Consider the following 25,977-nt stretch of genomic DNA (forward strand, 5'->3'; position numbering starts at 1 on the left):
GCTGTCAGCCATTTTCAAAGCCATTAGTAAGTTTAGCCCCAGATCAGGAGTAATTGCTCTCATAGAGTTGCTACTGATAGGAGTCTGAAGCTGGAGAATATAATTTAACTTGTACTCGTAGCCGTAAAAGTAAATTACACCTCCAAGATTAAGAGAATGGCACATACAGATCCAGGACATTAGATTGGAGCTGTCCAATATGCAACTGTGGTGGCTCCTAAGTTAGATTGGCGCAAGTGTATGTGCCCCAAGCAAAGTGTATCTAATTGGTTTTTAGACAGACTATGTATGTTTGTTTGATTACCAAAATTTTTAGAACTGGCCTTGGGACATTGTGATTCTCTTAAAATGACTCATTCTACTACTTGTGGGAGGATATAGCCTTCTCCTGACCTGAACTCATTTCAATTGCAGCCTTGTCTTAACAGGACTGTGGCATAGGTTTCATTCTCAATATTTTGTATTTTAGGATATTTGGTTTTAGCTATTACATTTGGCAGGTTTCATTTCAAGTATTTGGTAATGATTATTTATGAAATGCTTAAATTGAAACTTGGCAAAGATAACAGTTGAAAGAAACAAACCCTTAAAAATTATACTGAACAAAGCTTGAGGAATTCACCACAGAAGATAGTGGAGAGAGGACAACACAAAAGATTGGGGACAGGGCCACCGGCCAGTTCAAACGGTCCAGTATCTCAGCTGCATCTCTTAGCTTTCCCATGCAGCAATAGAATGAAACTGACATAATTCATTGTCAGGTTCACTTTGGTTACAGGGTTCTGAATAGCAGTTCTGAAACCAACCAGTGTCTTGTTATGGTAGAAACCTCTAAGAAAGTTAGAAGAAAAAGCTGAAACACTAGAGCTCAGATACAGTAGACTTAGGAATCATAGAAATGTAGGGCTGGAAGAGACTTTGAGATGTCAGTCCAGCCTCCTGCACTGAAGCAGGACCAAATAAACTGAGACCATTCCTGACAGGTGTTTGTTTAGCCTGTGCTTAAAAATCTCCATTCATGAGGATTCCACAACCTCCTTTGGAAGCCTTACTTAACTACCCTTATAGTTAGAAAATTTTTCCTAATATTTAACCTAAATCTTCCTTGCTGCAGATTAAGCCAATTACTTCTTGTCCTACTTTAGTAGACATGGAAAACAATTGATCATTGTCCTCTTTATAATAGTCGTTAATATATTCAAAGACTGTCCTCAGGTTCTCCCTCAGTCTTCTTTTCTCAAGGCTAAACATACCAAGTTTTTTTTAACCTTTCTTCATACTGAGGGTTTTATTTAAACTTATCATTTTTGTTTGCTCTTTTCTGGACTGTCTTCAATTTATTTACATCTTTTCCTTAAAGTGAAGCACCCAGATTTGGACATAGTTCTCCAGCTGATGGCTCAGCAGTACTGATTAGAGAAGGACACTTGCCACCCATGTCTAACATACGACATTCCTAGTAATACACCCCAGAATATTAGCCTTTTTCACAACTGCTTCACGCTGCTGATTCACATTCAATTGTGATCCATTATAACACCCAGATCTACTACCACCTAGCCAGTTATTTCCCATTTTGTAGTTGGGTGTTTGATTTTTCCTTCCTAAGTGGTAGTACTTTGCACTAGTCTTTATTGAATTTCATCTTGTTGGTTTCAGACCAATTCTCCAATTTGTCAAGGTTGTTTTGAATGCTAATCCTGTTCCCCAAAGTGCTTGTAACCTCTCCCAGCTTGGTGTCATCTGCACATTTTATAAGCATACTCTGCACTCCATTATCCAAGTCATTAATGAAAATATTGAATAGACCTGGACCCAGGATGGACTCCTGCAGGATCCCACTAGATACACCATCCCAATTTGACAATAAACCTTTGATAACTACTCTTTAAGTATGGTCTTTCAACCAGTTGTGTACTGTGTGAAAAGCCTTAATAAAATCAAGATATATCACATCTACTGCTTCTCCTCATCTACTAGGCCAGGAAGCCTATCCAAAAAGAAAATTGGGTTGGTTTGGTCTGATTTATTCTTGATAAACCCATGCTGGCTATTTCTTACAACCTGTAATTCTCTGGTGCTTACAACTGATTGTTTGGATGAAAACACTGCATCTGTTTACATTTGGTTCATATTTGGAACATTACCTTTGAAGCCATAAAGGCTAGAAACGTAATTATTTTTATTTCAAAACTTAAAATTCTTCATAAAGTGATGACCTAGGCCCCTGCACTCACCACAGAAAGTTCTCTACTTGCCATTGGTGAGTGGGTTTGTCTCTAGATCTGACTATTAGTATTTTCTCTATCTACATGGTCAGATATACCAGATTTGCGGTATTGGTACAAAAGAAAATAAATATATATATTCCTCAGTTAGACCTCCCACTCCTCTACCTAACCTCCATGGCCACAATATAAATGTGCATAATAGATTTCTTTTTTGTTTTTACAGTGCAAGATATGAAGTAAGGACCAAACTGACTACTTTGTAGGATTCTTTTTGTGCATGGCAGTAAATCCTGAGTTTTAGAAAGCATGCAGTATCAGAGCCATAGACAGTATTTGCACTTGCTTATCCATTGGGCTTTATAGTACACAGAATCTAATAACTGTCTCCTATACAGATAGTGCATCCAAAAAATTGACATAGTACTCACTTCCTCAAAGTCAAACCTCTCACACCCTCTTACATTTAATTTTGAAAATATGTTTTGTTACTTGTTGTATAGACCCTTTCAGTAAAAACTAACATAATGAGTATTATCTAATTTTTGTATGAAAAAACTGAAAATTTCCTAATCGGATTTTCAGATTATAAAATATCACATTTCTAAAGTAATACTATTCTCTTTCCTGTCTTCAAATTAAACAAACAATTATACTTTGTCTATGTAAGAGCACTGTAAGTTCACTTATGACTACAGAGTATTAAAGATAATAAAAAATGAATTAATTGAAAGTAATAGCTATAGACATATTCTTTCATATAACTCTATTTTCATGAATTTCACATGCAAGATAATCTTCATTTTTTCTTTTCCACTGGTATATGATTTTGTCCAGAACAGTTAAACCATTGTTTCTGTGATAAGATGGAATTCCAGTTTTGTAGAGAAAAGTTAAACAGACCAAACATAGTTGCTAGATAAAACTATTACCATTCTGAATGCTTGGTTCACAACTATGGCATCATGAAGAATTCTTGATACTATCTGTGAACAGCATTCATAACCTCTGCAGTTTGTCTGAGTAAACGTCAGAGTGCTCAAGGAGAGAGCGATATTAAACAGACTACCTTGCACCAGAAAGGGAGGGTGGGGGAGAAAAGGGCATAATATTTATGAGTCCAGGAACTATAAGTTGTAATTTAATGAGATCAAAGCATTTGCTGTTTATTTGCTGCACTAGCCGCTTTGGATAAACTAGTTAGAAAACAGATAATGTTTTTTTTAAAAAGTGCAGGATATTTAAAAGATTATAAAGGCTGTAAAATCAAAGGCATATTTTAAATGGAAAATCATGTTGTAAAGGTTTCTAATATTAAATTAATTTAGTGTTCTCTTGAGATTAAGTAATTAATGTTACAGAGAAAGCAAAGATCCCAAAAATTTATGGTCAGTTCCTGTTTTTGCCAGATATCCACTGCTCTTCCTTTTTTTCTGCTATTTCCCAGAAGTACCCAGACGTTGTCATTGGTGTACTAATGGGTACTTTACTCCTGTTGTATGGCTCAGCATAGGCGTTCCCTACCCATATCAACTATAATGTAACTCTAGTACTTTTGTAATAGGGAGAGGCAGTAGCAATATTTATACAACCCCTCATGGTAGATGACTTGATGCTTTCTTTTTTTTTTTTCACTGATAGTTAAAACATAAACAGTCATTACTATTCATTTAATGTATATTACTTAATTTCATTTATTTTGGTGTTTCTGTACTTTTTTAAAGAAAGGGCACAAGTCAGGATAGTCTAAAGATTTGTCTGTTTTGAGTTGCAATGCTGATACTGGATGAACTATTTATGCATGTTTCCTGTGTTAAGGAACTGAAGAAAGTAACTACAGACTTGATAAGATCCAAGGTCACATGTCAGTACAGGGTGGGAGAAGAAAACATCGATCTTACAGCAAAGGAACAGCAGTTACAAGAACTACAACAAAAAATCAGAATGGTATTCAAGAAGCTCTTAACATTTGTTGACTAATGTTTCCTATTGCTCATTTAAAAAACACATCTGTAATGATTTCCAAGTGATGCATACATGTTGCTATACAGTTTTGTGAACTGAATATATTTAGTGACAATTATTTGATTTTAAATACTACATTTTCTAGGAAACTAACTAAATTATAAATGTAAGATATTTTAGTATTTATAAGATCAAATTTCTTTCAAGCACTAAATTTAATTAAATAGCTCTAGATAAGGATGAAAAATCAGTTTAATGTAATTTTATTAAAGAAAATATTATTAATATTAAAGATTGTTGCATAATATTTTCATACATTACTTAGTGTTCATTTTATATTTTGTTAAGGAAACAGAGATTAATAAAAAGCTCAGTGAAGAAAATGCACACATTAAAGAAGAGAAACAGGTGAGTGGTTAATGCAAATTTGCTGTTTAAAGTTGATTAATAATACTTGTGATCTAAAATATTTGGCTATTTAAGAAATATGTGCTAAACTCTTAAAATTAACAGTGTTCAGAATTTTACTTTTCAGAAGTAATTTAATGTTGATTTTAATAATAAAAACAGGATCTTACTGTTTTTATATCAGATCAATTAATAGGACAAAAATTCTTTTATTAATTTTGTTTTCCACATTATATTTCCAAGTCTTCATTTATTTATTTAACTTTCAGTCAAGAGAAACCTGGCATGCCAATGAAAATAATCTTCTACATATGTATTCAATAAAGATATGCAGTGAGGGTTGTAGAATACTTGTTCCCTCTTTCTGCACACTGGTACTCAACAAATTACTTGCATTTCACTAGTAGTCCATCCACTGAAAATTGGGATCATGTGTCAAGCATCCAAATAAACTACTCAAACACACACTGACTGTAATAGCAGTGTACTTCACTGCTTTGCAGGATATCTCATGTAAAAGTGATCTTTTCTTAGGTCATAAAAGACTCCCTCCCCATAGGTCATTAATACCAGGCATGTCAAAGAAGTGACGTACTTGTTCTCAGGGAGGGGAAAGAACAGAATACCGACCACTTTACCCATTAAAGGATGATCTAGCAGTACCATCACAGTTTCAGAAGACTGTATTTTGACTCTGTTTTTGAAGAATGCTTGACAGTAGAACTAGAAAACATAGGTAATGGATGCTTATTAGAGTTTAACGTAATGATTCTCACAGCCCTAAGTTGTGCTAAAAATACGCCATAGAGTGATGCTTTCAATCTGGTGTATGCGTATGTTTGTATCTTTTGAGAGTATGGTCACGTATTCCCATTTAAAAAAATAAATCCACTAAGAGCCTCCTGCCTCCAATCCAAAAAAAGCCACTATGGCTAAAAACTCATAAAAGAAGCAGGTAGAGACAAAAAGACATCTTTTTAAAAATTTGAAGTCAAATCCTACTCTGATAAATAAAAATCAACTCTGGCGAGCCAAGAGCAAAACTGTAATTAGGCAGGGCAAAAAAGATTTGAAGAGCACCTAGCAAAAGACAAACTAACAACAAATTTTTTTGCAAGTACATGAAAAGCAGGAAGCCTGTCAAACTCAGTGGCACCACTGGATGATCAACATGCTAAATGAGCACTCAAAGAAGACGAGGCCATTGCAGAGAAGTTAAATGAATTCTGTGCATCAGTCTATACTGCAGAGGATGTGAGGGAGATTCCCACATCTGAGCAATTCTTTTTAGGTAACAGATCTGAGGAACTCTCCCAGACTGAGGTGTCATTAGAGGAGGTTTTGGAACAAATTGAGGAATTAATCAGTAATAAGTAACCAGGACCAGATGGTATTAACCTAGGAGTTCTGAAGGAACTCTCATATGAAATTGCAGAACTACTAACCGTGGCATATAACCAGTCACTTAAGTCAGCCTCTGTACCAGTAGACTGGAAAATAGCTAATTTGACACCGATTTTTTTTTAAAGGTTCTAGAGGTGAACTTGGCAATTACAAACTGGTAAACCCAACTTCAGTACCAGGCAAATTGCTTGAAACTATAGTAAAGAACAGAATTATCAGACACTTAGGTGGACATGATATGCTGGGGAAGAGTCAACGTGTTGTGAAAGGAAATCATGCCTCATCAACCTGTTAGAACTCTGTGAGGGGGGGGTCAACAAACATGTGGACAACAAACATGATCTAGTGCATATAGTGTATTGGACTTTCAGTAAGCCTTTGACTAAGTCCCTCACCAAAGGCTCTTAAGCAAATTAAGCAGTCATGGGATAAGAGGGAAGGTCCTCTTATGGATCAGTAACTGGTTAAAAGACAGGAAACAGAGTAAGAATAAATGGTCAGTTTTCACAGTGGAGAGATAAATAGCAGGGACCCTCAAGGATATGTACTGGGACCATTGCTGTTCAACATTTTCATAAATGATCTGGAAAAAGGTGTAAACAGTGAGGTGGCAAAGTTTGCTCATGTTACTAACCTACTCAAACTAGATCCAAAGAGATCTCACAAAACTGGATGACTGGGCAACAAAATGACAGATGAAATTCAATGTTGGTAATACACCTTGAAAAACATAATCCCAAATATACATACAAAATGATGTAATCTAAATTAGCTGTTACCACTCAAGAATGAGATCTTGGATTCATTGTGAATAGTTCTCTGAAAACGTGTTCAATGTGCAGCAGCAGACAGAAAAGCTAAGAGAATGTTAGGAACCATTAGGAAAGGGAGGGATAAGAAGACAGAAAATATCATAATGACACTATATAAATAATGGTATGTCCACACCTGGAATATTGCATGCAGTTCTGGTTGCCCCATCTCAAAAAAGATATATTAGATGTGCAAAGGGGACAAAGAAGGGCAACAAAAATGATTATGGGTACGGAACAACTTCCATATGAGGAGAGATTAAAAAAGACTGGGTCTGTTCAGCTTGGAGAAGAGAAAACCAAGGAGAATATGATAGATGTCTTGAAATCATGAATGCCGTAGAGCAAGTAAATAAAGTGTTATTTACTTTTTCACATAACACATGAACCAGGCATCACACAATTAAATCACTAGGCAGCAGGTTTTAAACAAATAAGGAAGTACCTCTTCTGCCAGGAGATGTTGTGAAGGCTGAAAGTATAACTGGTTTTATAAAAAAGAGTTAGATCAGTTCATGACTAGGTCCATTGATGGCTGGTAGGCAAGATGGTCAGGGATGCTCTGGGTGTCTCTAAACCTCTGACCACTAGAAGCTGGGCCTAGCTGACAGAGGGTGAATCACTCAATAAATTGCCCTGTTCTAGTCACTCCCTCTGAAGCATGTGGCACCCCGCCAGTGTTGGAAGACTGGATACTTGGCAAGGTGGACCATTGGTCTGACCCCATATGGCCATTCTTATGTTTGACAGTGCCCACTTGTTATGGAATGTTAAAATATTTTCAGTTTTTGCTTTTTGCTACTTATGTTTTGAATTGCTATTTTGTTTGTTTAGTTTTTGCTTATTTTGGAACAGATCTCAAAAGTAGGAGAAATCTTTCTTGATCACAGGATGAGATATATAGTTTTACTTCACACTTTCTCCAGGAACTTGTGTTAGAAATCCTGTTCATTGTATTCATATATACAGAGCTGACTTCAGTCAGCATTGGATGAGACATTAAGCATGATCTAGATTGTATGACAAACTATACTTTGTATAAGTGGAAAGGCAGTGTTGCCTAATTGACAGAGCACTGCAATGGACTAAGGAGCCCTGGATTCTTCTCCTGACTCTTCCACTGGCCTGCTGGGTGACTTTGGGTAACTCACGTCACCTCTCTGTGCCTCATTTTCCCCATCTATAAAATGGAGATGATATTGACCTTCCTTTTAAAGAACTTTGAGAACCATTGATGAAAAATTCTGTGTAAGAGCTAGGTATTATATTTACAAATAGAGAGAACATTTTTTTTTAAAGTAGCGTAGGATCTGATTTTCTTTCAGACCTCCATCTGGTCTCTAATTTTATGTGTACAGATGCTAGTACTTAAACATTTAGTTACCTGATTTTGCCTGGAAAAAGAGACTACCTACAGCATATGAAAGTCAGAAAACTTTCCATTTGGAGATAAAATAATGTATGAGTTTGGTCTTTTTCAATTCCATTCAACATTTAAGAATATTTTCTATCCCAAAATCAGTTATGTCACATATTGCATCTGTGCAAATCATTTACTAGTAGCTATTGGATTAGTGTTTAGGAGCATGTTCTGTAGGGATTTGTGTGTATATATATTGCTTGTTTAGGTCATTCTCTCTATCTTGGGACCTTCAGAAATGTGTCTTACATATTGTTTCATGTAAAGTGGCTTTTATTTTCTCCATCACATCAGCTTTCTCAGTTAGTTAGCAGGCTTTGTCAACAGAGTTACCATTTTATGTGTTTTATGAAGATACCGTGGTCTTTTTAAAATCAGTCTACATTCTTCAGGGTGATCATAGAATCATAGAATATCAGGGTTGGAAGGGACCTCAGGAGGTCATCTAGTCCAACCCCCTGCTCAAAGCAGGACCAATCCCCAATTAAATCATCCCAGCCAGGGCTTTGTCAAGCCTGACCTTGAAAACTTCTAAGGAAGGAGATTCCACCACCTCCCTAGGTAACGCATTCCAGTGTTTTACCACACTCCTACTGAAAAAGTTTTTCCTAATATCCAACCTAAATCTCCCCCCCTGCAACTTGAGACCATTACTCCTTGTCCTGTCATCTGCTACCACTGAAAACAGTCTAGAGCCATCCTCTTTGGAACCCCCTTTCAGGTAGTTGAAAGCAGCTATCAAATCCCCCCTCATTCTTCTCTTCCATATACGAAACATCCCCAGTTCCCTCAGCCTCTCCTCATAAGTCATGTGTTCCAGTCCCCTAATCATTTTTGTTGCCCTCCGCTGGACTCTTTCCAATTTTTCCACATCCTTCCAGATCCCAGATTTACACCTTAATCAACCCGTTATTCGGGTGGTTCTCTTTTTCAGATCTTATTTTTCTTGAGATGCAGACATCCTTCAAAAGATACAGTCCTGCAGTCTTTAAATTCCATCGTCCTAGAGAGCATTTCCTGCCGTTTAGAGTGTATTCCATTCAATAACACTGAGTTCTTCTTAAAAAGACAATCTCTCTCTGCAGGACAGGAGAAATGTTAAGACTCTAGGATTGTAGTATAATAGGAGCCCTTCAGGAGTAAGGTAGTGTACTGGGTTAGTGTACTGGCTTTTCACCTATGGAGATCTTGGCTCAAAATTTTGTCACAAAAAGAAATTAATTTGGTGGTTTCATCTTGTTTAACTATGGTGTAGATGTTCAGGCTGTAGCCTGGGTTCTAGGAGCCTGCAAGGTGGGAGGGTCCCAGAGCTCACGAGCCCAAATGTCTACACCGTAATTAAACAGCCCTGTGAGCCTGAGGCAGCTGGCAGAGATCAGCCGCAGGAGTCTAATTGCAGTGTAGCTATAACTTCTGTTCACCATGACACAAAAACACCACAAATTGGGCATAAGATTCTTAGGAGAATCCCAAAACTGGAAGAGCAGCAGGGATATTGCAAGTCAGAACTGTAGTTTGCATTAGTAAGCTGGGGAAGAAATTTACACACTATTACATGGCACTTAAGTGAGAGCTGCTAGTCCCTCACCATCATGAATATTAAATCCTTAAGAGCCACACTTTGAACCCTATACAGTGGTGAGTAGTTATTCTTGGGAATTCCTGTGAAGTCAATGGAATATTTGTGTGAGTAACTGCTTACCACTGTCAGTAAGGGATTCAAATCTGGCCCTAAATTCATCTCAAAATTTTAAAATGTGTGTGTTATTTTTAGTTCCAATGGGCCCATCATTGTAGCATCCTGGGGGGATATACCCTAGAAAGATCAGATTCTAGCTGCAAAGTCTGATAAATCTGAACTGTATCACAACATTTTGATGTTCATGTCATAATACACCATTACTGTATGTAAATTCCAGCCCAGTAGACTCTACATTCAGAAGATGGAGAACAGTTTTCAGGGTCATCCATTTGTGAAAGTGGTTGTCTGTTTCCCCTGGGGTCTTCCAAACTGGCAGTGTGATATATTGCTGTAACATTACTCTGCCAAATGTGCTGAACTCAAAACTGAAGAGGCACAATGAATTTGGCTCATTTAAACATGTCTTGTTCAGATGGGCCCAAAACTGTTACTGAACTATTCATCAGGTGGTATCATATAAGAAAATACCTCGAGAAGAACATTATTATTATATTGTTCCACAGAAAAAGGGCACAGAGGAGTGGAGTTGCTCTTCCGTCTTCCATCAACCCCCTCCCAAAACTGATTATACTGATAATTTAGAAAGAGTAATAGTGATATTAATGTAAATTATGTAATTTATTAATTGAGGAAAGAACACATTTGTTAATCAAAAATAAAGTATTTGTAAAAGATCCATTATTATCTTTATGTTCAAACTTCACAAACTAAACAGATTTAATATACCATGATTTGTTTATTTTCATAAGGAGATTATCAGTTCTCTACAACATATGCAGCAGCTGCTTCAGCGACTGACCCAAACAAATGTCAGGATGGAAAGTGAATTGAATACACTGAAAGAAGAATATCAGGTCAGATTTTTCTTGATTATACAATCTACTACTACCTGCTGTATACTTTTGAAGAGTGTAGGGCTGTTAAAGACATCAGATTGCTTTTCAGAGCTTTTGACCTCCTATCCTCTGGTCCCTCAGCTCCTTAACTGTCAGTATGAACCTTGAAACACACCATATAGTTCCTATTCCCTAAATTCCTCAACAAAAAAGATGGCTGCCAATTTTCACCAATTTGTTTCTGGAGGAAAAAGCAAATCTTAGTTACCCTCAAGACTGTTGTTTTAGTTAAGTGATTTTTTTTTTTTTAAGATGTGTTGGTTTTTCTTAGAAAGTTGAAACTCTGAAAATCAAAGGGGCAAGATCCTGTCCTCAATTCAAGATCCTGTCCTCAATTTCAGCAGGGCAAAAGGGCTGGCATAACAACATCCGAAGCATAGTGCCACCTTCCCTCACTGTCCTTGGCATAGGCTGCATGTTAAAAGTGGTGAAGGGGCAGATCAGGGTATGCTGAATTTGACAGAATTAAACCACCTTCAATGAGTGGCGGTAGCTGTGTCAACAGGAGAGCTCTCTCCCATCAGCGTAGAGCGGCTACACAAGTGATCTTATAGCAGCGGAGCTGTGCCGTTGTAAGGTCTCTAGTGTTGACATAGCCTATCTATCCATCTAAAGGTATTTAGAACCATTTACACACATAAAGGGGATTGCACAGTGAACAAAAAGCTCAGATATTCCTAACTTCCTAATTTCCAACTTGTAGCAGAAGAAGATCTCAAATCAAAGACACACCTGAATTGGAGCACTCATAGGGACACCACTGAAAGAAGAAGAAGAAATAATAATACATTTCTGTTTGAACTGTGAAAGTGAATCTAGCTCCCAATCAGTATATGTATCTACTAAAAACACAAAACCCCACAACTTTCAAAACTGGAACTAATTGATATCCTACTTGAAAGTCTCAGCAAAGAGGCTAAGGAGTGACTGGAGCTTAAAATATCCCCTCACCCTGTGCACACTACCACTGATGCCAGCGGAATTTATGTTGGTCAGAGGTGTGTTTTTTCACACCCCTCAGCAACATAAGTTTTGCCAAAATAAATGATAGTGTAGACATGGCCTTAGTCATCAGTTTTCCATAATGTTTCCTTTTTTAAAAAAAAACACACACAAAATCCTTATTTTCTGTGTGAGATTTCCTGCTACTAAGTCAATCCCTTAGAGTAAAACAAAAGTCTCCAGGGTTTAATAACTGTCCATCTTGTAAGGCAGTGATGCTCATTGTGCTTTGGTGAGAGGCAAATGGCATATCTCTCAGGAATGTGCAAGTCCTTCTCAGGCAGAACACAGAACATAAGAGAGACTTGCTTGAATTTATTTTTGCTGGAGAGATTTGTACATCCCTCTTCATGTCCTGGAGTGGCTGGGAATGAAAACTCTTAGCAGTCCTCTTCAAAATGTACTGCTGTCAGCTCTGTAGCTCATTGCTCTGAGGGTCACATCTCTAAGAAAGTCTCTTCTTCAACTGGTAAAACTTCTGAGGTCAGGGAAAGAAAGGAGCACCACTCCTCTAAGGGGCATAAATCCAGGTCACCATCAACATGTCCTAACTCAAAGAGGCAGAATTCCTCTTGCTCTGCCACAGAATAGGGTAGCTCAGGGCATAGGTAGGGTCCATTTGTCACTGATGCAGCACTGGTTATTTTATGCCAGTTACAGCTGTTGCAGAATGTCATTGTGTGGCTACCAACAGGACAGATGCGACTTTGTCTGTACAAAGTGCAAGGTGGTCTCCATACTGGAAGAGAAGGTTCAAGGTCTGGAGCAACAGGTATCAACCCTGCGTTGCATAAGAGAAACTGAAGATGTCCTGGACGGATGTCAGGATAGGCTTCTACGGGCACAAGGTTCTGAAGATTCAGAGCAGGCTGCACATCGGGGACAGAAGGATGGTGAAGAAATTTGGCATCATGTGACCTCCAGAAGAAAAAAGGGGAACGTCCATGTACCAGCAGGGCAGATACAGGTAAGTAACCGTTTTCATGTTCTCGCCACCGGTAATAATGCAGAGAGTGGACCAGATGATATGTCTGAGGGAAGGGAGCAGAAGGAGACTTCACCGATTGGAAAACATGAGATGCACTGTCCTAGGGTTGGGGGTTCCACGACCACCGCTCCCAAGAGAAGGAGGCGGGTGGTGGTGGTCAGGGACTCTCTCCTCAGGGGGACTGAGTCATCTATCTGCTGCCCCGACCGGGAAAACCAAGAAGTCTGCTGCTTGCCAGGAGCTAAGATTCGCGATGTGACAGAGAGACTGCCGAGACTCATCAAGCCCTCAGATCGCTACCCCTTTCTGCTTCTTCACATGGGCACCAATGATACTGCTAACAACAACCTTGAGCGGATCACTGCGGACTACGTGGCTCTGGGAAGAAGGAAAAAGGAGTTTGAGGTGCAAGTGGTGTTCTCATCCATCCTCCCCGTGGAAGGAAAAGGCCTGGGTAGAGACCGTCGAATAGTGGAAGTCAACGAATTCCTACGCAGGTGGTGTCGGAGAGAAGGCTTTGGATTCTTTGACCATGGGATGGTGTTCCAAGAAGGAGTGCTAGGCAGAGACGGGCTCCACCTAACGAAGAGAGGGAAGAGCATCTTCGCAAGCAGGCTGGCTAACCTAGTGAGGAGGGCTTTAAACTAGGTTCACTGGGGGAAGGAGACCAAAGCCCTGAGGTAAGTGGGGAAGTGAGATACCAGGAGGAGGCACAAGCAGGAGAGCGTGAGTGGGGAGGGCTCCTGCCTCATACTGAGAAAGAGGCGCGATCAGCAGGTTACCTCAAGTGCCTATGAAAGCCTGGGAAGCCTGGGAAACAAGCACGGAAGCCTGGGAAACAAGCACGGAAGCCTGGGAAACAAGCAGGGAGAACTGGAAGTCCTGGCACAGTCAAGGAATTATGATGTGATTGGAATAACAGAGACTTGGTGGGATAACTCACATGACTGGAGTACTGTCATGGATGGATATAAGCTGTTCAGGAAGGACTGGAAGGGCAGAAAAGGTGGGGGAATTGCACTGTATGTAAGAGAGCAGTATGACTGCTCAGAGCTCAAGTATGAAACTGCAGAAAAACCTGAGAGTCTCTGGATTAAGTTTAGAAGTGTGAGCAACAAGGGTGATGTCATGGTGGGAGTCTACTATAGACCACCAGACCAGGGGGATGAGGTGGACGAGGCTTTCTTCCGGCAACTCGTAGAAGTTACTAGATCGCAGGCCCTGGTTCTCATGGGAGACTTCAATCACCCTGATATCTGCTGGGAGAGCAATACAGCGGAGCACAGGCAATCCAGGAAGTTTTTGGAAAATGTAGGGGACAATTTCCTGGTGCAAGTGCTGGAGGAACCAAGTAGGGGCAGAGCTCTTCTTGACCTGCTGCTCACAAACCGGAAAGAATTAGTAGGGGAAGCAAAAGTGGATGGGAACCTGGGAGGCAGTGACCATGAAATGGTCGAGTTCAGGATCCTAACACAAGGAAGAAAGGAGAGCAGCAGAATACAGACCCTGGACTTCAGAAAAGCAGACTTTGACTCCCTCAGGGAACTGATGGGCAAGATCCCCTGGGAGAATAACATGAGGGGGAAAGGAGTCCAGGAGAGCTGGCTGTATTTTAAAGAATCCTTATTGAGGTTACAGGGACAAACCATCCCAATGTGTAGAAAGAATAGTAAATATGGCAGGCGACCAGCTTGGCTTAACAGTGAAATCCTTGCTGCTCTTAAATACAAAAAAGAAGCTTACAAGAAGTGGAAGATTGGACAAATGACCAGGGAAGAGTATAAAAATATTGCTCAGGCATGCAGGAGTGAAATCAGGAAGGCCAAATCACACCTGGAGTTGCAGCTAGCAAGAGATGTTAAGAATAACAAGGAGGTATGTTATGTATGTTCTTCAGGTATGTTAGCAACAAGAAGAAAGTCAAGGAAAGTGTGGGCCCCTTACTGAATGAGGGAGGCAACCTCGTGACAGAGGATGTGGAAAAAGCTAATGTATTCAATGCTTTTTTTGCCTCTGTCTTCACGAACAAGGTCAGCTCCCAGACTACTGCACTGGGCAGCACAGCATGGGGAAGAGGTGACCAGCCCTCTTGGAGAAAGAAGTGGTTTGGGACTATTTAGAAAAGCTGGACGAGCACAAGTCCATGGGGCCAGATGCGTTGCATCCGAGAGTGCTAAAGGAGTTGGTGGATGTGATTGCAGAGCCATTGGCCATTATCTTTGAAAACTCATGGCGATCGGGGGAGGTCCCAGATGACTGGAAAAAGGCTAATGTAGTGCCAATCTTTAAAAAAGGGAAGGAGGAGGATCCTGGGAACTACAGGCCAGTCAGCCTCAGATCCTGGAAAAATCATGGAGCAGGTCCCCAAGGAATCAATTCTGAAGCACTTAGAGGAGAGGAAAGTGATCAGGAACAGTCAGCATAGATTCACCAAGGGCAAGTCATGCCTGACTAATCTAATTACCTTCTATGACGAGATAACTGGCTCTGTGGATGAAGGGAAAGCAGTGGACGTGTTGTTCCTTGACTTTAGCAAAGCTTTTGACACGGTCTCCCACAGTATTCTTGCCAGCATTAAAGAAGTATGGGCTGGATGAATGGACTATAAGGTGGATAGAAAGCTGGCTAGATTGTTGGGCTCAACGGGTAGTGATCAATGGCTCCACGTCTAGTTGGCAGCCGGTATCCAGTGGAGTGCCCCAGGGGTCAGTCCTGGGGCCAGTTTTGTTCAATATCTTCATAAATGATCTGGAGGATGGTGTGGATTGCACCCTCAGCAAGTTTGCAGATGACACTAAACTGGGAGGAGTGGTAGATACACTGGAGGGTAGGGATAGGATACAGAGAAGTTCCCTAGAAGTTTTTAAGGTCAGGCTTGACAAAGCCCTGGCTGGGATGATTTAGTCGGGGATCGGTCCTGCTGTGAGCAGGGGGTTGGACTAGATGACCTCCTGAGGTCCCTTCCAACCCTGATATTCTATGATTCTAACTGAGCGCTCCCTTATGGCCTTAGTGTGGCCTTGCAAATGACTCCTGCCTCAGTTTCCTCCTTCCACAGGCTTCTTCAGTAACTCACCAATCCTTTTCTCCATTCACACTGTCAGGGTTTCCTCCCTACTCTGAACTCTGAGGTACAGATGTGGGGACCCGAATGAAAGACCCCCTAAGTTTATTTCTACCAGCTTAGGTTAAAACTTCCCCAAGGCACAAATCCCTTCTTGTCCTTGGACGGTATTCGCTGCCACCACCAAGTGAGTTAGACAAAGATTCAAGGAAAAGAACCACTTTGAGTTCCTATTCCCCAAAATATTCCCCCCAAGCCCCTTCACCCCCTTTCCTGGGGAGGCTTGAGAATAATATCCTTACCAATTGGTACAGGTGAGCACAGACCAAATCCCTGTTTTTTTAGGAAACTAAAACCACTCAGATTCTTAAAAAAAAAAAAACCCCAGAACTTTATTATAAAGAAAAAAAGGTAAAAGAAGCACCTCTGTAAAATCAGGATGGAAGGTAATTTTACAGGATAATCAGATTCAAAACACAGAAGATTCCCCTCTAGGCAAAACTTTAAAGTTACAAAAAACAGGGATAAACCTCCCTCTAAGCATAGGGAAAATTCACAAGCTAAAACAATAGATAATCTTACGCATTTCCTTGCTATTACTTACTATTTCTGTAAATTTAGATGTATCATTCAGTAGGAGCTGGATTACATGCTTGGTCTCTCTCTTTGTCTCCAGAGAGAACACACACACAGCACAAAAAGCAAAGCCTTCCCCCCGCCATTTGAAAGTATCTTCTTTCCCCATTGGTCCTTCTGGTCAGGTGCCAACTAGGTTAATTGAGCTGATTAACCCCTTACAGGTAAGGGGATTCTGTACCTCTGGCCACAAGGAATTTTATATTACTGCATACATAAAGGTTGTTACCCTTCCCTTTATATTTGACACACACTCTCTCTTGGATTGTAATATATTAAAATTTAACAAACATTCAAAGTAAAGTTCTTAAGTCCATCCTCAAGTTCATCCATTTACACCTTATCAGGTCACTGCCAAGCATTTCCTGCCTGTACTCTCCCCAAGTCCTATGCTTCAACTCAGAAAGCTGCAGGGCTGGCTGAGCTTGGTGTACTCCTTGATTTGTCATTCATTGGATATGGTGGTTTGAGGGCTAACATCATTCTTAGACTGTTTGGACTGGTGGATAGACCAATCCAGTATGTGTACGGGAGTTCAGTTTGCTCCCTATCAACTGACTTTGAGTTTGGTTATGGATGCTTCTGCCCTAGCTTGTGGGGCCCACCTGAGATCTCAGTAGATTCAAAGGCTCAGGTCTAGCCAGGATTTAGCTCTCCATATAATGCAAGAGTTGAAAGTCATTCATCTAGCTTGCCACACTTTCCTTCCCTATATCAAGGGAAGGAATTTACTAGTACTTATGGTCAACATGCAGATATGTTCTGTTTGAACAGAGAGGGGCCAGATCAACACTTCTTTCCCAAGAGGCAATGCTGCTTTGGGACTTCTGTGAAACCAACTCAATCCATCTCAAAGCCTCCCACCTTCTCGGTGCCCAGAACAATCTGGCAGACCTACTGAACAGGTTTTTCACTAGTCACTGCGAGTGGTCTCTGCCCAGATATGGTCAGATTCCTTTTCCAACTGTGTGCAACCTGCATCAACAGGACGCGTAATCCATTTTGCTCTCTAGCATGGTCTTTGATGGACACTTTCCTATTTCTCTGAAAATACAAAACCATGTACACATATCCTCTGGTTCCGCTCCTTCACAGAGTGTTGTTAAAATCAAGCAGAACCATGCTTGAGTGGTACTCATAGTATTGCTTTTCCACTGATGAGCCTCTCAACTAGGGCTCCATTGACACTACAAGATGACCCAGAGCTGATATCACAAGACCACAGTCATCTCCATTCCATCCAGGAGGTCCTTTATACAGCCTGGATGCTCCATGATTAACACCTCAGGAGGAAATCTGTTCAAAGGAGTTACAAAACATCATCTTGAATAGTAGGAGGCCTTAGAGTAGGTAGTTTGATCTGTTGAAATGGAAAAGAGTCTCTGTCTGGTCCACAATAAGGGCTTTCCAATACAACATGGACTAGTGCTGGACTATTTATTATACCTGAAACAGCAAAGTCTTGACATTAGTTCTGCCAGGGTTCACCTAACAGCTAACTTGGCTTTCAACCTCCTGGATTTACATAGGACTGGAGAAAACAGAGCGATTATCTATCAGGATTTTGAAGGGTCTGGACCGGTTATATCCCCAAGTAGAGGATGCTATTCCCCTTGTGATTTAAACTTAGTACTAGCAAAACTAATGGGTTCTCCCTTTGTACTGCTGACTACCTGTTCATTGTTCCATCTTTCAATGAAGGTAGCCTTTTTGGTGGCAATTACCTCAACAAGAAAAGTAGGTGGATTGAGTGCTCTGATATCTGAAACACCATATGTAGTCTTCTACAAGGACAAGGTATGCCTATGCCCTCATCCAAAGTTTTTCACCAAAATGGTTTCTCACTTCCACATCAGTCAGGCAATATGTTTACGAATTTTCTTCCTAGGCTTCATGCTCATATGCATGAGGAGAGACTCTATATGTTGGATGTTAGCAGAGCATTTTACTTGACAGGAGTAAATCATTTAGCTCATCCTTGCAATTGTTCATGGAAGTTGCAGATAGGATGAAGGACCTTCCAATCTCTTCTCAAAGAATTCCATCATGGATCTCCTCCTGTATACGATTGTGCTATGACATGGCCAATATAACTCCATTGAACAGGATGTTAGCAACTCTAACCAGAGCAAATGCAACTTCTGCAGCTTTTCTAGCTCAAGTACTTATTTTGGACATTTGTAGACCTGCAACTTGGTCTTCATTTTGCATACTGTTGTTTCTCATTATGCCATCTTTCAACAGTCTAGACATGATGCCAGATTTGGAATGTAGTCCTTTAATCATTCAGGTAGACTCTGATCCTACCTCCAGATTGAAATGCTTGAGTCATCTGAAGTGGAATGGACATGGGCAATCACTTGCAGAAGAAAAACTGCTACTAACCTGTAATTATTATTCTTCGATTTGCATTGCACGTCTAATCCATGTCTCACCCTCCCTCCTCTGTATATTGGAGTCTGTCGAGTAAGGGGGAACTGAGAGGGGTCGAGGGTAGATCAGCCCTTTATACTATTATGCGACAGCAGAGGAGGCATGTGCCACCCCTATGAGTACCCCAAGGGAAAAATCTGATGCTAGTGAACTGGTGTGCACAGACCTAAAGTGGAATGGATACGTGCAACACATCTCAAAGAACAACGCTTAGCGCTCAGGGCCATTTGCTGGACTTGTGCAGCATTCCTTCCACTTCTGAAAAGGTTAACCATTCAGATTATGACAGACACCACCATGGAGATATTTTATATCAACAGGCAAGGGGAAGCAAGATCCACCCCCTTTGTCAAGAAGCTGTGCGTGTATAGAATTTCTGCATTTGACATTAAATTACCCTAAAAGCCCTTCACTTTCAAGGCTTGCAGAATGTTCTGGAAAACCACCTGAGGAAGCAGTCTGGAAGTAACTGCATGTGATCAGTAAAAGATACCATCATACAGGATATCTTCACCAGATAGGGGGATCTGTTTGCAATGAAAGAGAACAAGAAATGTCTGAGATTCTGCTCCGGAGGAGTCAGGGCCAGGGTTCTCTGTCAGATGTTTTGCTGATCCCCAGGGCTCTAGACTAATATATGCATACCCTCCAATCCCATTAGTTGGAAGAATCATCAGGAAATTCAGACAGGAATCAGCCCGATGATCATACTGGCACTGGTTTTGCTAAGGCAGGTCAGAGTCTCAGACTTGATGAATCTCTCCAATTAACCTCCAGTCCAACTACCTCTCCAGCCAGATGTAATCTCCCAGTCAGAGGGGCAAATCCTCCATCTTGAGCCAACCTTTCTGAACCTCACTGCTTGGATGCTGGCTGGTCAACAGCAGTGGAAGGGAGCATCTCTTTATGGGTCCAGACTATACTTAACTACAGTAGAAAGGCAAATGGAAGAGATTTATTATCTGGGCCCAGCAACATCAATTATCTCCAACTGATACTCAGATACCTGCTATACTAGACTACCTCTTGTCCTGGAAGAATTCAAGACTGTCTGTGATCTCTTTAAGGGTACACTGACAGCCATTTCAATTCACCAGCCTTCTATTCCAAATCATTCAATATTCTGACACCTTACAGTAGCTAGAATCCTGAAAGGCGTTATGTGGGTGCATCTTCCAATGAGGGAGCCTCCCCCTTCCTGAGACCTCAACCTAGTGCTGACTGGGTTAATGGGTCACATTTTGAGCTCCTCACAACACATTCCATTTTCCACCTATCTATCAAAATAGCCATCCTCATAGCGATACCATCTGCTAGAGGGGTGGGAGAGATACAAGCACTCATGGTGGGATCTCCATACACTGTATTTCAAGGACAGGGTGACTTTGAAGCCTCACCAAAAGTTTTTGCCAAGTTTCTGACTTCTATCTTAACCAAGTACAAGGTAAAGGGCAGGCTATATCAGTGAAGAGACTACCTAACTGGATTTTTACTTGTATTAAGTTATGCTATGAGATAGCTAGTTTAGAGCCACCATTGAGGATTAAATGCCTCTTTCCACAGTAGTTCAAGCAGCTTCTGCACCTTCTTTGAGAAGTGTTCAAATCTTGGAAAATTTGTATGGCAGCAACATGGGTTCAGTACATATATTTACCCAGCACTTCGGTATAGTAGATATGTCAATATCCAGTGTTTAGGATATTTAAAATATTTATTTTTATATAATATTATTTACCTTACAGTAATTGTGATTCTTTGAGATGTGTTGTTCACATATATTTTATTCTTGGTGAACATGCACTTTAGTTTAGATTCTTTAGGCCAGTGGTGTCTATTGCGGCTGCATCCGCACCCCAAATGTCCTTGTGCCTCCCATCTGAGGGCATAAAGGATGGGGTGACCCAACCTCAGTCCTTTTGCCAATACTGAATCTAGGCGTTATAAGACTCCATAGTAGCAGGGAAAAAGGGCAAATAATGGAATATATATGGACAACATTGCTCATAGACCACAGTGGAATATTTAAAATATTCAAAATAAGAAATATTAAATTTCAATTTATTTAAGTCTTCAGTAACTGACTGAGGTGACTTTATTTTTCCACCCCACACTCTTTACATCCACAGGACTTTTTCTAAGACTGCATCCTAGAATAGTGGTTCTCAATCAGGGTATGCAGAGGTCTTCCAGGGGTACACTCTCAACTCATCTAGATATTTGGCTAATTTTACAACAGGCTACAAAAAAAGTACTAGCAAAGTCAAATTCAAAATTGGTACAAATTAAAATTTCATACAGACAATGACTTGTTTATACTGCTCTATATACTGTACACTGAAATGTCAGTACAATATTTATATTCCAATTGATTTATTTTATAATTATATGATAAAGAAGAAAGTAAGCAATTTTTCAGTAAGTGTGCTGTGACACTTTCGTATTCTTATGTCTGATTTTGTAAGCAAATAGTTTTTAAGTGAGGTGAAACTTGGGGGTGTGCAAGAGAAATCAGATTCCTGAAAGGGGTACAATAGTTTGGAAAGATTGAGAGCCACTATGCTAGAACACTTCTTTTAACAAGATAATAATTAAATCAAGATGTTGGTGCTGTGTGTTTCTCAGATAAAGAAGAAAAAATATACTTATAGTTATGATATTTAGGCTTCCTATTGAACCATGGGACTTCAGGGTTTAACAATGTGTGTTACATTGTTGTTCAGCGGTTGATGTAATTTTTTTGCTGTCCTGCAGACTTTATATTTAATTGCAATAAGCTACTTCAGGTAGTGTGTTTTGCAGTACATTAGTACTGCTGTGTTAGCAAGATAAGTCCATTACAGAACTGAAGGATGCCAGTATTTGGCAGCACCTCAGAAATGATCTCATATGTTAAGCAGGATAAGGCCTTGTTTGCAGGAGGAATGGAAGCTTCCAAGGAAAACCTAAATGCTTCAAAATGCCAGTGTCCTAGCCAAATTCCAATATGAATAATTACCATACATCCTGCCTGTCGTGGGACAGCTGCCCCACTCCAATAGAACAGGGGTTAAAAGCAGTCCTGGAGAGGGCTGCAGCTGGGAAAAGGAGTGAGAACACCTCAGGGAGTAGCTGACCACAGGTGTGGCCAGCTCAATCTGGGCCAAGCTGGCCCTGATAAGAAGGCTGGGGGCCAGGAGCTGGGGAGTCACACTCTAGCCCTGGAGTGGGAAGGGCTAGCTGCCTGAGAGGAAGGTACCTGAAACAGAGCAGTGTTGGGGAAGCGCAAGGGGAGCTCCAGCCTGGTAAACCCCTAGGCTGCAGGCCTTGGAGAAGGCCTACAAAGGTAGTAGGGCTACAGCGGCGCAGCCTGGGAATAGGCAGAGGCAGCTGGTCCTAACCCCTTGCCAGTGATGAGACGGCAGTCTGCCCCAGGGAAAGGGGGCTAGATGATGACTGGCAGTAGCCACTGGGGCAAGGTGGGCCTAGAGGGTTGGATGTTCCCCTGGGATGGGAAACCCAGAGTAAGGGGGTACTGCTGGGGGCAGAACCCCGAGGTAAAGGGGCACCGGGAGGGACACGGGGCTTGAGGCAGGTGTGCCACCAGCCATCAGAGGGCACTCCAAGGCTGAAAAAGAGCTAATTCCCAGGACGACCAGCAGGAGGTGCCATGCCAATGAGGCTTCGCTACACTGCCCACCAAAAAAATCCTCTCTGTTTCAGATTTATATATTTTTTTCACTTTGTCCTAAGATATTTTGTGATCCACCCCAAAGGAGGTTGTATGTCAGCTGTTGATGATATGATCCCAAGGTATATAGGGTCTGACCCACCGCCTATTGAAGTCAATGGAAAACCTTCTACCAAATTCAGTGGATGTTGGATCAGGCTTATAGTTTTGTATAGTGCTATGGGATGAAAGGTGTTCTATAAATATAAGATTGTATTATATCATCATTATTCAGCACAATGTACTGCTTATTTTCTCTTATTTAATTAGGTGGGAGTTAGTATATTTCCCCCCCCCACAGATCATGAAGTAAGCTTCTCCATACATGTAGGAATGAACTACTGTAGGTTTTTAAATGTTGTATATTATATTCATTCTCCAAATATTTTATAGTGTGGCTACATTAACTAGACAGTGAGTATAGGCATGTTAAGATTATTAAGTAAATCAAAAGGTAATGTTTTTGTAGTTATAAGTGAAGTAGAAAAGAATTCCTTTGAAGACTGTTTTATATCTGACTTTTACAGAAGTGGTTTCAAAGAATCACAGCAAAATCTTATAAATACAGTTGATCATGTAGTTACATGCATTAAAACTGTATTTACATTTGAAAATGTGTTTGTATCATCTTTATAGAAGGTAATAGATACTGTAAGTCTTTTATCTTCTGCACTTTGTTATAAAAATGATAGGATAAAATACCAGCAGTACTAGAGAGATGTGTGAACTGTTACTGTTGATTTACATGAGCTTGCTTTTAATTTATCAATATGACAGTAAAGTTGACACTGAGTAAGCCCAGAAACATTAGAAGCACAATTATGACAGCATAAAAAAAACTTAATAGCATATTCCTATTATTTTTAAAGCACTTTTATTCAATTTCAGTAAACCAATAAAAATAAATTAAAGGGCAATCGGACATACACTAAATATTTGACATACCAACAGATGTGTTTTACAATTTTAAATTAAACCATGCAAATTATAGAAAAGGTTATTAAGCAAGTTTGAGTATATGCTGTGATAACAAAAGACAAAAATTTTCTTTGGTTATATTGTAGCTTTTTCTTTAAGTACACTGGGATTTGATTGTGCTACATTTCATATTTCTCAGCTCTACACTTCATATTACTTTTTCAGCACATTAAAACTTATGCAGTGAAACTGAATAATGGCAAGTGTTTTTATACCCTTTTATAGCCATTTCTTTTTCATAACCTCCCCCTGTTTCCTGTTAGCTAAACTATAAGCACCTTTCTGTTAATTTATGAAAATTATTGTTGAGTGAGCACATTATCACTGATCTGTATGGCACTTTCAGCATGTTAGAAGCAAAGGTCCAAGCAACATAAAACACATCAAAATTCATTAATGTGATATTGATTATTTTTTGGATAATTAATTTTATTGCAGACCCTTGAAAGAGATAATGAGCTGCAAAGGGAGAAGGCAAAAGAAAATGAAGAAAAGTTCCTTAATCTTCAGAATGAGCATGAGAAAGCACTAAGAACTTGGAAAAAAGATGTAAGTTTAATAAATTAATTGTCAGTATATTAAAAGGGTTTTGAAATAGTCAGACATTTCAAATAATTCCTAAAACCCATGAAAATTTTGCAAAAATAATGTATGAAAAAGAAAATATTTTCTTTCCTGGACACTGCAAATCTGTGTCAAAAAATATTTTAAAAGGTAGATTTAGTAGAAACTCCATTTGACTTCTGCATTTTAGAAGGCTGGGCATCCATCTCTTTTGGGCCTACATCACACAGGCCAAATGGAGGCTTTTGTTTTGTTTGTTTTTTAATTTAACCTTAGCACTTAGATGTAGTTCCAGACTTATGCTTTTGTCAATCACTGCTTACATCTGAGGTATCCAGATGTTTCCTTAGCATCAGGGCCAGCTCCACGCACCAGCTTTCCAAGCAGGTGCTTGGGGCAGCATTCAGAATGCTGCAGCAATTTGGCAGCAGCTCCACCACTCTTCCCACCATGGCAGCAGCAATTTGGCAGCGACTGCTTGGGGTGGCAAAATTGGTAGAACCACTCCTGCTTAGCATGCACGAATACCAGGGGTTCTCAACCTTTTTCTTTTTGAGGCCTCCCCAACATGCGATAAAAATTCCATGGCCCACCTATGCCACAACAATTATTTTTCTGTATATAAAAGCCAGAGCCAGCATTAGGGGGTAGCAAGCAGGGCAATTGCCCAAGCCCTATGCCACAGGGGACCCCGCGAAGCTAAGTTGCTTAGGCCTCAGTACTGGGTAGCAGGACATGGGACCCTGGTCCCAACCAGACTCTTGGTTGAGGACCACTGCACTAATGTATTTTGCATTTACATTGGCTGAATTATATTTCTATTACAAAACCTTGTCCTAGTACCTAAACTATTACAAAATATACCATTTACATTTTCTAGATTGTATTCCTGTGCATCAAAAAAATCATTTATAAATTATACATGAAATTATAAAAGTCTAGTGTAACCCCCTATAAATTGAAATTATGAAACTTTATCCAGATCAATCAGTTTAAATACTGACCTACCTTCCATATTTGTTTTTAGTGGTACTTCTTTATGTATTTTTAATCAAATATTCAATGGCTTCTAAAAAAACTCAGTAACAGCAACTTTGCAGTAAATTTGCAATAACAAATCAATTATAATATGAGATATTATACATACAAATGAGGAAGAGAAATAATTTGGGGTAAGATAATAAACTTTTCATGTTTTCAAGGTATTTATGAAAACATGGCAAACCATCAACAGTCTTTTTTATAGTTCTATCCTGGCTTTCCCTTGATCAATATATATGGCCCTTCTTGAAGAACTCTTACAGGTAGGTAACCTCCATTCCACTTTAGGGTGGAATAAAAGACAGACTCTAACCAAGTAATTTTCCCTCCCTTGGTATTCACCCCAACTGTTCAGAATAAGCCACTTCCACCTTAATTGAATTGGCTCATTAGCACCCCCCACTTGGTAAGGCAACTCCCATCTTTTCATGTGCTAGAATATATATTCTGCTTACTGTATTTTTCACTCTATGCATCTGATGAAGTGGGTTTTAGCCCACAAAAGCTTATGCCCAAATAAATTTGTTAGTCTCTAAGGTGCCACAATGACTCCTCATTGTTTTTGCTGATACAGACTAACATGGCTACCACTCTGAAACCTAACAAACACAGTTACCACTGTCCATGCATTTGAGCCTTACAAAATGGAATAAATGGTGACCAAAACCCAAGCTAGAGAAAGAAGAGGGTAAGAGATGATGGAAATGTGTCTAAAATCTGTGTGTTGAGT

At 40.0% G+C, this 25,977-nt stretch overlaps 1 protein-coding gene across 1 annotated transcript in view; it reads left to right on the forward strand.

The window, feature by feature from the left end:
- The window catches only part of CCDC73 (coiled-coil domain containing 73), a 136,711-nt gene that overhangs the window by 77,976 nt on the left and 32,758 nt on the right, over positions 1-25,977 (forward strand). Inside the window, exons 9-12 of the mRNA XM_077819960.1 lie at positions 4,047-4,175; positions 4,542-4,601; positions 10,689-10,793; positions 24,081-24,191. Of these exons, the coding sequence (XP_077676086.1) occupies positions 4,047-4,175; positions 4,542-4,601; positions 10,689-10,793; positions 24,081-24,191 (405 nt within the window). The remainder of the gene's footprint in view (positions 1-4,046; positions 4,176-4,541; positions 4,602-10,688; positions 10,794-24,080; positions 24,192-25,977) is intronic.

Source organism: Eretmochelys imbricata, chromosome 6 (genome assembly GCF_965152235.1).
Source record: "Eretmochelys imbricata isolate rEreImb1 chromosome 6, rEreImb1.hap1, whole genome shotgun sequence".
NCBI lineage: Eukaryota > Metazoa > Chordata > Testudines > Cheloniidae > Eretmochelys > Eretmochelys imbricata.